This window comes from Zeus faber, assembly GCF_960531495.2.
Source record: "Zeus faber genome assembly, chromosome: 21".
In the NCBI taxonomy this organism is placed as follows: Eukaryota; Metazoa; Chordata; class Actinopteri; order Zeiformes; family Zeidae; genus Zeus; species Zeus faber.
The window spans coordinates 24,871,355-24,885,692 of NC_137208.1; the positions used below are offsets into that span (position 1 = coordinate 24,871,355).

Consider the following 14,338-nt stretch of genomic DNA (forward strand, 5'->3'; position numbering starts at 1 on the left):
TTGTGACTTCACATCACATGGAATATGGAGGAATGATTTTCACCTGGACAGTAGCTTTAAAGGAAACGATCGATCGGCGTTGTTCAGCACTGTTAAGTATAGTGAACTGTGTTTCCCCATGTAATCTAACGGGAATATTTAACTCCACGGTTTAACATTTATCTTCTATTTATAAATCAAACTCTGTTTTGAAAATATGTTGAGAGATAAAAAAAACACAAAGAAACACGAATATGGAAAAATCTACCTTTCCTTCTAGAAAGGTTTTTTCAACTTATTTGGTTGCTCGTGGCAATTTTAGAAATGCGTGACTATGCGGGTTTTGCTGTGGTGTGTCACACATTTGCTTTGTAATCAACTATGGACAGAGCAACGCCAATCTGTATAAATTATTTTATTTTTTTTATTTTTTAAAGCTCAGTGTCTCTTAACTCACCGGAGCCTTTGGCAAGAAACGATTGGTGCAAATTGTTAACGTGGCAGCATTTTCCCTAGGAAAACACCACCAGTGATATCATCACTAACCTGACCCCCGGGGCGCAGTACAGGGTGGTGGTGTACCACACCAACGGCCCTCTTATCAGCCCCCCCTCTGACCCTGTCATCATAGATATAGGTGAGTCACACATTTGGGGGCTGAATTGTCTGCTGCGTGGATATTGTGTGTATTATTTGCTATTATTACATAGCTTTGTGGAATACTCGATTCTGATTGGTCAATAAGCAGATTTATTATTTCTAATTGTTATAGTTATTTCTCAATTATGAACGTTGTCAAACCACTTCTTTGCATGGTTTCACGTCCCTTGTTACACATCCCACGTCACAATTTTTTGTAGGGCGTATAGTTCACTATGTTATTGTAGTCTTTGTAGCTTTGGATGGGTCACTGCCGGGATAATGTGCAGCCAGCAGGTCATTATCACCGACTGGGTGATTATTATCACTCAGATAACTACCGACTGGGTGCACATTATCCCTTACTTTTGTGCTACGGTATAACTTCCTTCTACATCCTACAGTGTTTTTCCCTTCAACCACAACTGCTGCTGCATTTTGACACTGTTGAACTTTGACCCTGATGTATGCCTCCGCACCCAGAGCCAACAGGGGTGCGGGAGCTGGTGGTCTACCCCCTGGGCCCCACGGCGGTCATCCTGAGCTGGCAGCGGCCGTACCACGTGGCCTTCCGCAAGTATGTGCTCCAGACATTCTTCTTCAACCCCGTCACACTGGCGTCTGAGTGGACCACCTATTACGAGATCGCCGCCACTGCCTCGGTCATCGCATCAGTGGTAACGTGCAGCTCTCCACGTTGTAGCCTTCTTATGACTTGTCTTGCTGGCGATGCACTCATACTGACTTATGGACTTTTGTTGCTCCCTACAGAGAGTGACTGACTTGCTGCCGGCCTGGTACTACAATTTCCGGGTATCCATGGTGACGTGGGGTGACCCGTCTCTCAGCTGTTGCGAAACTTCCACTGTGAGCTTCATCACGGGTGCGTAGCTCTGGAAACTTTTGACAGTAATTATTTGATTACCAACTTACCAATATGCCAAGAGTCAATATTAATCACTTCTATTTTTATATAGATAAGGCTTGTTTAAATTACTAATTTAAAAGATAATTTCATGAAAAACAAATTCATCAAGTGTTAAATGCATGTTTTACGGCACACTCAATTTAAATTTTTCTCGTACGCCTTTGTGTTTTCAATCTTTACTTGAGGTCAAAGTTTGGTGACCTTTGCCGTTAGGCACGGCCCTTTTGCGGCAAGTCCTCGATATACTATGGTTCAAATGAACTGAATTGCTTTTGTATGTAGGGGTTGTGAACAAATAAATACATTGGAACACAATGAATGTCCCTCTCTTTCTCTGTACACATGCCCTCACACTCTCCTCTCCCACCCACAGCTCCAGAAGCTCCTCACATCTCCTCGGTGGATTACTCCCACGGGGTGCTGTACGTGCGCTGGACGTACGGAGAGCTCTTCGTCGACCTGTCCCATTCCAGGATGCTGCACTGGCAGGTGGTCGCTGTGGGCAAGAAGGGCCCCAAGAAGAGCTACTCCATTGATGTGAGTCCGTCACCCTGCATCAGAGAAACAAGAACAACCTTGTCAAGGGTTATTTTGCAATAATAATATGCTGGCTGCACATTATCCCACTTATTACATGGCTAATTACGAAATAAAATAATACATTGAGATTGAATACTGACTTGAAATGATTTTAAAACTAGTATGCATAGCGCAGCAGCATGCTCCACGACGGCAAAGCTTCCACTTGTTAGCTAAATAAAAATAGTCCATAACAACATAGCTTAGCCAGCAACAATGTAGCAAATTATTCCTCCTACAGAAAAAAGGTTGCCCTGTATATGACCTTTTTACTGTTTTAATGTAAAATTGGACTTATTGGCATTCATCTCTTCAAGTATTCCATTGCAGCTTCTTTGTAGCCAGTGCGAAATGAGGGTGAATGAATGTGAATATAGTCTGTGGAAGAAATTCTACCGCAATGATCCGTGAGGTTAATCTGCCCACTACAAGAAAACAAAACTGAGAATATTCAAGATTATTTATTCTGCAGAATAAAGAGAAAGATTCAGTACTGCTCCAAAGCAGTGCTCTGATCAATCTGATATCACAGAAAAAGACAGGAGGCTTTATACAGGAAACCAGGGTGTGGTTTGGGTCAGAGGTCTCCAACAAGTCTGCCCCCCCCACCCCCTAGACAATGGAAATAACAAGTACTTGCAAACTTGACCTGGCAGAAGCGGGTTGCATGACAATGCACTTCTAGGTTCCCCTGTTGAGTGTCCCTCATCTCTATAGAAGGTAAACAGGGCCAAGTGTGATCTGATTCTTTCATATTAGAATTGACATTGTAGGAGCAAAACATTTCTCTTTACATGAACTCTGGGGAGACAGAGACAAATGTTTTAAAACCCCCTTTTGGAGGTAGAGGCCTTTGTCCTCATTCAAAATAGTTGATCGTAATAATTTTTCTCTCACAAGTCATTATTAACAGAAAGCCTGTCCCAAAACTACCATAGCTTTATAAAATGAAATGAAATGCCTGAAGTGCCTGCTAATTGGCCCCAAAAGTAACTTTGAGTAAACCAATTGCAGGTATACACCAAAATACTTTTTAAAAGACCTTTAGCCAAGACTTAAGCCTTGGGACTTAAGACAAGGCTTGAGATCTAAGATAATATCAAACCAATCTGATATTCTCGCAGAGTAATCCCAGAGTGGTCTGGGACTGATCAGTAGAGTTTCTGACCGTCTCAAATAGAACGACAAGAGCTGTCCTTATGATTCTCTTTGGAAAATTTATCTCGGAAGCGATAACCTGAGCTAAAGTCCTTTGGTGTATACTACGCATGTAGTTGGGCTGTCTCTACGAAACCTGACAGTATCCAGGATAAACAAGCTGCAGCATTCTGGCTAGAATAGGCACATTACATAATGGGCATTGTAACTGGGACACCCACAATGTAGCTGTTAACATGCAAAATTCACAATGAAGATACTTCAATTGCCTTCAAGAATTATATCTCGAACTGTGATTATTTAAGACTCCACTGCTTCAAATAAAAATAGGTCACAATCTTTGGATAGACAACAGAAAAAATATAATTTGTTTAAGTTCCTAAAAGTTGTACAAAAAAGGGGTTATCCTTGTCCTTATAGTGCACATAGAGAGCTCAAAGATTAATTTGTGCCTAAACGTATGCAAATTATATGAATAACTCTACAATTGTAAAATTGTAAAACTTCTTGTCCAGAATCGTCCATACCTGGTCTAGGTTTGGCAATATGTGTCGCCCAATTCTCTCTTATTAAAAGTGAGCCAACATCTCAGTTAGCAAGAATTTGGCTGTGAGTATGTCTTCAATATGTCTGTAATCCTGCGACTTACTGTTTAAAGCCTCCTGTTAAAGTGTGACTGTTTTTCGATGGCGCATGTAACGCGACAGCCCCAAGCAGCTTGTCGGGCTACGGCTCGGTGAAGTGGGTATTGATTATTCCCACTGGATCCTGATTAAAGCAAGAGAAGACAGAGCTGCTAAGACATCATGGAGGGTGTGGAGATCTGAGATGGTGTTTGAGTTCTAATTACCTGTGCTTACAAGCTTAATGTCTGGATTGGGCCATTGCAACAACATTTTTTTCCTTCCCCCAATGATTAAGGGTTTTTCTGTTACTGTTGTCAACCTAAAGGATTTTTTTTCAACCCAGTCATTGAAAATGTTGCCATCATTTACAACTGTTCATACGACAACCTCGCTGAATGCTTTGTTTTTGAGAAACTTACCTCTTTAAAAAATACTTTGAAAATGGGCAAAATCAGCAACCCTATCCCCCTGAGATAGGCAACCGGAGGTATACGTGGCCTGTGTCGTGTGGAAATTAAGTGTCAGTGTTCAGTGTCAGATATATCTGATTCTGTGCCGGTCAAATTTACCCGCCCAATACAGTGCTCATGTGCTTGTACTCGTTCTCGTAAAGATTGCTGCTCTGGTTCGTAGTGCACATCACAAGCTCGGCTCGTGCTGAAAGGTTTGACTCTTTTTTTGAAACTGGGTTCTTGATGAGTCACTCAGTAAAACGATTAGAAATTTTAACTGGACATTTCCATGTTAGTTATAGGTTGTGTCCTACTAAAACTCAATGAGAGTTACAAGTTGCATTATACTGAAACTTGGTGACATATATTCTATTTTATTGGAACTCAGTGTACTCACTATTTTAGTGGAATAGCCCCCTTCCCTCGGCCAGCTACCACCACAAATATAATCTAATTCTGTGGTAAACACTGCTCCTCCTCTATCGGCCGGAGACATCAGGATCAATACCAAGAACGATGACATTGATTTCAGACAGGAAATTAGCCGCCATGGAGTGTGTCGACCAGGAGAAAATGACATTTCTAGACTACTGTTTTTCAATCGCTTTGCGGTGGCACGCCAGTGAGAGGTCACTGGGTGTGCTGTGAATTTTCTTTTCAAATTCCACTTAAAAAAAGAAAGAATGGAAATGATCTATTGTGTTACAAGATCAAACGTGTGCGTGCGTGTGCGTGTGTTCTAGGTGACTCGGAACGTCATGCGTGCCAGCTTGCCGTTGCCTCCGGGAGACATTTACAACCTGACTGTGACGGCATGCACTGAGCGCAGCAGAAACACTTCCATGGCCAACATCATCAAACTAGGTCAGCAAGAACAGTCTGTCTGTCCGTCTTCCTGTATTTCTGTCTGTCCGTCTGTCTGTCTCTCTCTCTCTCTCTCTCTCTCTCTCTCTCTCTCTCTGTCCGTCTGTCTTTCTGTATGTCTCTCTCTGTCCATCCGTTTGTCAGTTTATCTATCTGTCTGTGTGTGTCTGTCTTTCTATGTGTGCATCTGTCCGTTCATCTGTCTGTCTTTCTGTATTTCTCTCTGTCCGTCTGTCTGTCTCTGGCTGTCCCTCTTTTTGTCCGTCCATCCATCCGTCTGTATTTCTTTCTGCCTGTCTGTCCCTTGTTGGAGAATTCTCACTGCGTGATCGGTGAAGTTAATCTGCCTGCTACGGGAAAACAAACTGAGAGTATTAAAGATATTTATTCTGTAGAATAAAGAGAAAGATACAGAGTACTTAGAAACAGTGGTCTGATCAGTCTGCCGTTGCTTCTACCGAAGAGGGTTTTATACCGATGAGAGGTTGTGTACCATTGGTCATCTTGTCATTTACAGGATTTTGCCCCCTCAATCATATCCCCGGGAGTTTCTCTCGTACAATGGGAGATAGTCAGTCAAACCCAGGTCACAGGTACGGTCTTACTGTGCTATAAGAATAACCACAATGCTCTGTCGAGCCCCCTGGGGGGTTATCCTTATCTCAACAATGTGGTCTGGTCTTTACAGAAGAACAACTGAGAAATATGCATACTGTCACCAGAGATCAGCCTTCATTGGCAAATTTGTGGCACGGTGGCGCAGTGCATTGCACTTCTGCCTCACAGCAAGAAGGTCCTGGGTTTGATTCCCGCTTGGGGCGCTGTTGGCACTGTGCTCCGGCGGGTTATCTCCCAAATAGGAGCCTTTCTGTGTGGAGTTTGCATGTTCTCCCCGTGCTCACATGGGGTTTTCTCCACCTCACGTCAGTAAGGACCCCCCCCCCAAAAACGTGCACCCATCATCGTCTGACAAGCGATGGACACTCATCCCCTGGTCCCCGGGCGCCCCGGAGGAAGGACAAGCCAGGATGGGTTAAATGCAGAGGCCTCATTTCACCGGCCACCATCCAAAGCGTGTGTGTGCAAGCATGTGGTGTGTGACAAATAAAGATTGTTCTTCTTCTTTTTCAATACAGTGTTGCATTTTCTGTAAGAACTATCTCTTTATATGAGCTCTGAGAGACTCATTAAATCTCTGTCTGTCTTTCGGTCCATCTCTCTGTCATTCTGTATGGCTGTCTCTTTCTCTCCATCCGCCCATCTATCTTTCTGTCTGTCTGCCTGTCTGTCTGTCCGTCTGTCTTTCTGTATGTCTGTCTCTCTCCATCCATCTGTCTGTCTGTGTATGTGTCCATCTTTCTGTCACTGTCTGTCTGTCTGTCTGACCAACTGTCCATCCATCTGTCTTTCTGCCCCCCGTCTCTCTTTCTCTATGTCTGTCTCTATCCATCCGTCTGTTCATCTGTCTCTATCTGTCCGTCTTTGTTTCTCTGTCTGTTTTTCAATCTTTCTGTGCGTCTTTTTATCTATCCATCTTTCTGTCCATCCATCCGCCTGTCTTTCTGGCCGCCGTTCTCTTTGTCTGCCTGTCTATCTCTTTTTCTATCTGGCTTTCTGTTTCTTTCTGTCACCTCTTCCTGTATCTGCCTTATTCTGTCTCCACTTCTCTCTCTCTCTTCCCTCTCTCCAGAGGTGCATAGGGGTGTGTGTCTTTGTGATATCCTTTTTAATTGTTTCATTATTTTCTACCGCTCACAAATGAAAGTAGTTCTTCATTCCTCAATACGTAGCACAGATCTACCCTACTTAATACTCTCGCAACCTTCAAAATATTGCCAGATTAGATGCATTTTAAAAAAGAAAATCAAGAAATTCCACCATCTCTCAGACATGGTAAACCAGTGACCCCCAAATCCACTGAAACATTCTTCTTCTTTTCAATTTCATAAGCTAATGTCGTTTTCTCACTTCCTCTTAGATCGTGCATTTATTTTTACTCACAGAGGAAGTATTAATGCGTGTGTGACAAAGCAGCACTAAACCTGCATTTGATCTCGTAACTTTTTTGGAAGTTCTCAGTATTCTTTATCTGTAATTTATGCATTTGGTTTTGACAAGGCTAACGGTTTAGATATAAATGGGAATTGGATTTCTAGTGCTGACGTTCTGTGTCACTTTGGCCGCAGAGCCGGCCCCTCCAAGGTTCCTGTACGCAGTTAATGCGACCCCCTCGTCTGTGACCCTGCTGTGGACGGAAGAGGGCCTGGTGGACTTCTACCAGATATTCTGTAAACTCGCCAGACCCAACGCACAGCTCAAGGTAAAGGATTTTTTTTTTTTACTAATTATCACATCTCTGTATTACACAGCTCTGTGGAATACTCTAATCTGATTGGTCAGTAGCTGCAAGTAGTGGTTGGTTATTTCTGAATAATGTGAATAGTGGTTGATAATTTCTGAATAATGACCACTGTCTGATAATAATGACCGTTGTCACAGGCAAGCGCTTCTCCACCTGGTTTACCATCCTTTCTCTCACTTAGCCCCCATAGCTCTTGCTTATGCTAACATTCGCTAGCAGCGACACCTTGTGATGCTACATACAAACCACAATAGAAGACTTGAGGAGATGAATGCGGATTTGTCCAATTTCACATTAATAACAGTAATGGGATGGTATTGTGTATGCCAAAGTTTTTTTGTAGGGTGAATAGTTTTCTATGTGGTTGCAGTGTTGCACCTGTGTTGTTGTGGACAATTTTTCTTAGCTTCTAAACTAGGCTTGAGTGGCGTCGTTCGGCTGTTCACAGCACCGTGTATATACAGCACTGTGGGTAATGAGGCACTTTCTCTGTCACTGTCTAACCCCTCCCCCGTCGACAGTTTGCCTGGTCGGGCTAAACCCAATGTCTTTGCATCCTAGCAATGCCCCTGCTAGGCATACTAGTTATAGAATAATTTAAATCAATAATTTGTCTCAATGTATTCTTTTATTTTGTAAGTAGCTGTTTTATAAGCGGGATAATATGCAGCAAGCCAGTCATCGCAAAATAACCCTCTTCAGAGTGATGCAAGGGTGACCCTGATCACCCTGTCGGGGGTTATTTTGCGGTAATGCTGGCTGGACATCATCTCTTACATAACATCATAACACCGCCACATGCTTTTTTTCTTGCAGTTGTTTAGTTTGCTTCATTTGAATTCTGCTATTTAGACACTATTGGTTTGATCCCCAAATTCATCAGATTTTGGTTGCCGTTGCAGAAGAAGCAGTTTAGGTAACAATCTGACAAATAACGGTCAACTCGATGCAAGATCTTTCCAAATGTTGCCACACATTATGATCTTTTTGGCTGTCCTCCAAGTCCAATTAAATCAAATCTTGTATGCATAATTAATGTTTTACAGTCTCTGTGGGCCTCAATGGCCCACTTTGTCAAGAGGAATAATTAAATCACATCTGCAAACAGTAAAGAGGACAGAAATGTGTCTTCTGATTATTGAAAGTATTAGCCCAGACCATTAAACTGAAGAAAAAAAACACAAAAATTGGACCACTGGTCCAAACTAAACGTGAGTCATAATGTCCTCCAATTAAAAGAGGCCCCTTTCCACTTTGTCCCACCCATTGCTGTCTCAGCCAATCACAGTTTTCTTACCAGCATTAAGCCAAACTACTGTGGATCCATAGGTCAAAGCCTTATTTGCGTCACATGAATGCTATTAAAGGGTATGATAGATTGACTATTTCTCAACCCAATCGTTTGGATCATTTGAAGTTCTTCCCCGTTTTATACTCACTGCTCATGAAGTACATAGGTAGGTTTCATTCAAGCATCAGTCTGGACCCATGGCATACTCCCATCGGGAGGTCAATGCATGTACATGTGACAAAAATTGTGGACTTATAACTCTTCCTTTAAAATGTTGGTTCCCACTATTTATAACTGTTCATAGCACAACCTCGCTGAATGCTTTAATAGTAACTTTACTAGAAACATACCACTCAGCTGCAGCTTCCCACTGTGCTTTAAATGCATTCCAATGGGGCAAATGCTTAAGCCTTAAAAAATTGCGAAACCTTTCCTTTAATGCCAGTCCAGAACATGCAGGGAAAGGAAATGTATAATATAATACAATGTATAATAGAAGATAAAAAACAGGACTGATGCGACATATAGAAAAAAAGAAAGACAATCAGTAATACTAAGTTTCCAAATCAAATATGTAATCGAAAGGTTCATATCCAAGGTTAAATGTTGGGAATTGAATAAGATATTTTGGAAAAACAACCCAATAAAATCCATACCAAGAAAAACACATTTTTCCCATAGTTTCTTTCTTCCAACACATTCACATTTCAGTTTTAGTTCCAGTTATGGGTTGTTGCGACAGTATTATAGTATTTGTGTGATTGCTGCGAGCAATCACTCTTATCTTCACTCTTTCTTGTTATCTTGTTTCTCATTATTATTTTTATTTGCTGTTTTTTGTGCGTTTTCGTAGCAAAACCAATTTGCACAGTGTGCTCCATGGGCGATGCCGATTTGAGTGATATAGGTCAGGGCCATTTGCATCGTCAAAATTCTTCTGCCATTTTGAACTTTTTGGTAAACACATTTTTTGCCTTTTTTGACTTTTTGCCTTGCACATATTTTATCGTATCTTCACCAAATTTGGAAGATACCATATTTAGATGACCCTGAACAAGACCGGTGAGTTCATTTTTTGATATCACTAACCGTTTGGCAATTGGTTACCAAACTTTTGAGGCATGGCCTGATGTCCTTAACTGGACATAACTCTTCAATGCTGAATTGGATTGCAACCAAATTTGGAAATTTTGTACCTTCAGCGAGTGTGTAATATTTCATACAATTGTACCCCCCCCACCTGCCTGCCTGGCTGCCTGGCTGTGTGTCCCATTCCGTTGCGTTCCACTGCTATTAGCTAATGCTATTCCGTTGATGTTGAAGTTCGTAAAAACTGGATGTTTTTGTGTAAATACTTAACTTCAATAAATAATAAATCCTGTGCTTCTGTAACGGGGAGACTCTGTTTCCTGACCAGAATTTAATATGACGCTGTTTATTATAAAACATTTTTTCATCGTTTATAATGATTTATTTTTCATTCATACGTTTTTTTTTTACAAAGCATAGTCTTTTGATTACCTGTGGACATTTATTTAGTTGATACATTTTTTATTTAAAAAAGTGCACTGCAGGGACAATGCAGACAATAGCATTAGTGTGAAATAAATGCTCATTTAAGTTTAGCAATTTTGTGTCTCATTTGAAAAAACAACAACCTCATATCGGCATTATATATTGGCTGCCCCGCTCAGAAAATATCGGCATCGGCCATTGAAAAACCCATATCGGTCGACCACTTATGACATCTGACTTAGGAGGTGACCATATTGCCGGGGGGTTCCTCCAAACTTTATATGCCTCGTTAGAGCAATTAACTGAAGAGTGACTCGCACACTCGCCATATAGGATGATTCTGAGCTCTCTCTCTCTCTCTCTCTCTCTGCACATATTGTGGGTTTTTTACGAATATTTATTTCGTACAAAACTTAGAAATTATTTGATTTGAAAGAAAGACATTCAGAAAAATCGCAGAAAATGGCTGCAAACGCTGGAAGTGTTTATTTTCGGGGGGTGGTCGTCAGCCGTCTGATTTGAAATTTTATTTTTGAGTGGCACAGGTTAACAAAATGCCAATGAATTTCATGTGTTCTAAAATGCAAGATTAAACTGCCAGTTAAAGTCATACATCGTGGAAATGCCTCTTTGTGACTCTTTGTCACAGACAGACAGAGATTCCTTCCTTTATCCTTCCTTGATTGGACGTTGTGTGTGATATATTCAAATAAATAAAATAATTTGACCTGCGTTCAACCACAAGACATCAGATTTAAGGCTGTATTTCTTTCATTGGGGATCCAGCCTCTCCCTATTGTTTTTGTTAATTAAAAACTGACGTAAGTAGTCTATGGATGTAACCGATGATGAATACAATTTGGATTCGGGGCAGTTCTGAAATGCCGTCTTGCGAGTTTGATCCAAATCTGTCCATTTTTGTTGGAAAAGTTAGAAAAAAAACCCGCTTCATTTCTCATCTCCGCAATGATCATGTGATAGCACTGCACAATATAAGACACAAACTCTGACAGACTGTACGTATGCACAATCGCAGAGGTAACTGCCATTAAACACGAGGTAGGTGTTGCATTTGGAACACGGATAACGTCGTTTACAGACTTCCTGAATTGTAGTTAGTTGTAATAGAAACCATATGAAATTACAGTGACAGGTAATACTTTATTACTATTAACGTTTATGATGTTAAAGAAGAAAATAATTAGGTTAAAGTATTACCAGAAGACTATTGGATTAAATGAAGCACAGCAGGCATCATAAAGCTGACACACAATAACATCACATTCAGAATTTATAGACATTACAGAGATATAATGTATACAATCTTCCTGAATTGTAGTTAGTTGTAACAATAACCATAAGCAATTAAACAACTTCATTAAAAATACAGTTAGTGTAACAATAACCATATGCAATGATATAAACTACACTAAAAATACACCCCCAAAAAGACCTAGAGAGAGGGAAAATGATCACCAATGTCAGATTTGTCAAAAATATTACCTATGTATGTATTCCATTACAAAAGAAGGTTTGTAATTTGGTGAAAAATTTGGTCGTATGTCATCTACAGCATTGCAGATAGGCCTTGAACATCGTTACCTCACACACATGTAACCTGGCCCGGACTCTGGTATCTGGTATAGGTATTGCTATTTTTTTTTTAACCCTCTGGAGTCTTGGGTTTGTTTTGCCCGGGCAATATAGCAATAATTTGTCATCAAATTCTTATGACAAGATTTCTGTGACCATGATGATCCAACAATGCATATCATGATATGGTTGTCATATCGATTTAGCGGGAGGCCTTCGCACAACAAATCACAACTGGGTTCATAATTTGTCTCCCTACAGGCCCAGGAGTCCCAGACCTCCGCCTCACACGTGGTCACAGTCTCAGGCCTGCTGCCTTCCTCCACCTACAACTGCACTGTCACCAGCTATAGCTACAGCACCCCCAGCAAGCCGGCCTACATCACCATCACCACCGTGGGTAAGGGCGCATGTCGTCGGACGAACCCCTTCCAAAAAAAGTCACATGATTTCCTTATTTTAGATTTCAGAATTTGTTTTGTATTATACAATGTATATATGTATATATATATATATATATTAGGGATGCAAAGGTACAAAGTATGTTATAGAACCGTACGGCGCGCCTTCTACGCTTCAACACGTACACGGGAACTGCGGTATCACGGTAGAAGTCCACCGGACGCGTGAAGTGCCGTAAGTGCACGCTTCCTATTGAATCCACTGTTGGAGCTCTACTGGCCACCTTCGCCGTGCGGTATCCATGCGGAGCCGTGCGGCATTTCTCTATTTTTGCGCGGGAAGTCAATTTGTTTTTTAAACTACGCACAGAGCGTAATAGCAAAGCCGGCCCTGCTATTTATTTACATTTAGTCGTTTAGCAGACATTTAGTCATTTAGCAGACGCTTTTATCCAAAGCGACTTACAAGGGAGAATAACATTCAAGCTACATTGCGACAGAGATTAGTGTAACAACAACATTAGTGTAACAATAAATACTGCTAAGTAGTGCTAAGTAATTGTAGGTTAGGAGAGGAGGTACTCACTGAAGAGCTGGGTCTTCAAGTGCTTCTTAAAGACAGAGAGGGAGGTCCCTGCTCTGGTCATTTTTGGCAGCTCGTTCCACCAACGTGGAACTACAAATGAGAATAGCCTGGATTGCCGTGGCTGTATGGCCGGCAGAGCCAGGCGACGCTCATTTGAAGAGCGCAGCATCCGGGGGGCAACATGTGCAAGAGAGCATTTAAGTAGGCGGGAGCATTCCCAGCAATCACTCTGTAGGCCAGCATAAGAGACTTGAACTTGATGCGGGCGGCTACAGGTAACCAGTGGAGCTCGATGAGCAGCGGAGTGACATGTGCCCTCTTTGGCTGGTTGAACACCAGTCGCGCTGCCGCATTCTGTATCATCTGTAGTGGCTTCACCGCACAGGCCGGCAAGCCTGTTATGGCAGACTACTAAAAAATGTTTTTTACACCTTTTAACTTTTTTTTATTTTTATTTTTATTGTTTTTAATAAATATAAAGATACCGAAACCGCAACAAATACATACATATATATACATATATATATACATATATATATATATACATATATATATATATATGTATATATATATATGTATGTATTTGTACAGTATATATATGTGTGTGTGTGTGTGTGTGTGTGTGTGTGTGTGTGTGTGTGTGTGTGTGTGTGTGTCTGTGTATATATATATATATACACACACATAGCCACGAAATTAAATCCACTGACAGATGAAGTGAATAACATTGGCCATCTTTGTTCCAATGGCATCTGTCAAGAGGTGGGATATATAAGCTAGCAAGTGAACAGTCAGTTCTTTAAGTTGATGTGTTGGAAGCAGGAATAATGGGCAAATGTAAAGATATGAGCGACTTTGACAAGGGTCAAATTGTGATGGCTAGAAGACTGGGTCAGAGCATCTCCAAAATGGCAGGTCTTGTGGGGTGTTCCCGGTGTGCTGTGGTTAACACCTCCCAAAAGTGGTCCAAGGAAGGACAACCGCTGAACCGGCAACAGGGTTATGGGCACCCATTGATGCGCGTGGGGAGCGAAGGCCTGTCTGGTCCGATCCAACAGATGAGCTACTGTAGCACATATTGCTGAAAAAGTTAATGCTGGCTATGATAGAAAGGTGTCGGAACACATAGTGCATCCCAGCTTGCTGCAATTGTGGCTGCGTAGCCGCAGACCGGTCAGAGTGCCCATGCTTCTTCCACCACTGAAAGAGCCCAGGAAGCAATGAAAGAGAGTGGCCTGGTCTGATGCATCACGTTTTCCTTTACATCATGTTGATGGCCGGGTGTGTGCGCGTCGTTTACCTGTAGAAGAGATGGCACCTGGATGCGCTATGGGAAGAAGGCAAGCCGGCGGAGTCAGTGTGATG

The 14,338-nt window shown here is 41.7% G+C and overlaps 1 protein-coding gene across 1 annotated transcript in view; it reads left to right on the forward strand.

Moving 5' to 3' along the window:
- Window positions 1-14,338, forward strand: part of ptpro (protein tyrosine phosphatase receptor type O) — a 63,336-nt gene that overhangs the window by 32,153 nt on the left and 16,845 nt on the right. Inside the window, exons 8-14 of the mRNA XM_080022674.1 lie at window positions 496-616; window positions 1,102-1,295; window positions 1,390-1,501; window positions 1,920-2,083; window positions 5,105-5,225; window positions 7,412-7,545; window positions 12,248-12,386. Coding sequence (XP_079878800.1) covers window positions 496-616; window positions 1,102-1,295; window positions 1,390-1,501; window positions 1,920-2,083; window positions 5,105-5,225; window positions 7,412-7,545; window positions 12,248-12,386 — 985 coding nt within the window. The remainder of the gene's footprint in view (window positions 1-495; window positions 617-1,101; window positions 1,296-1,389; window positions 1,502-1,919; window positions 2,084-5,104; window positions 5,226-7,411; window positions 7,546-12,247; window positions 12,387-14,338) is intronic.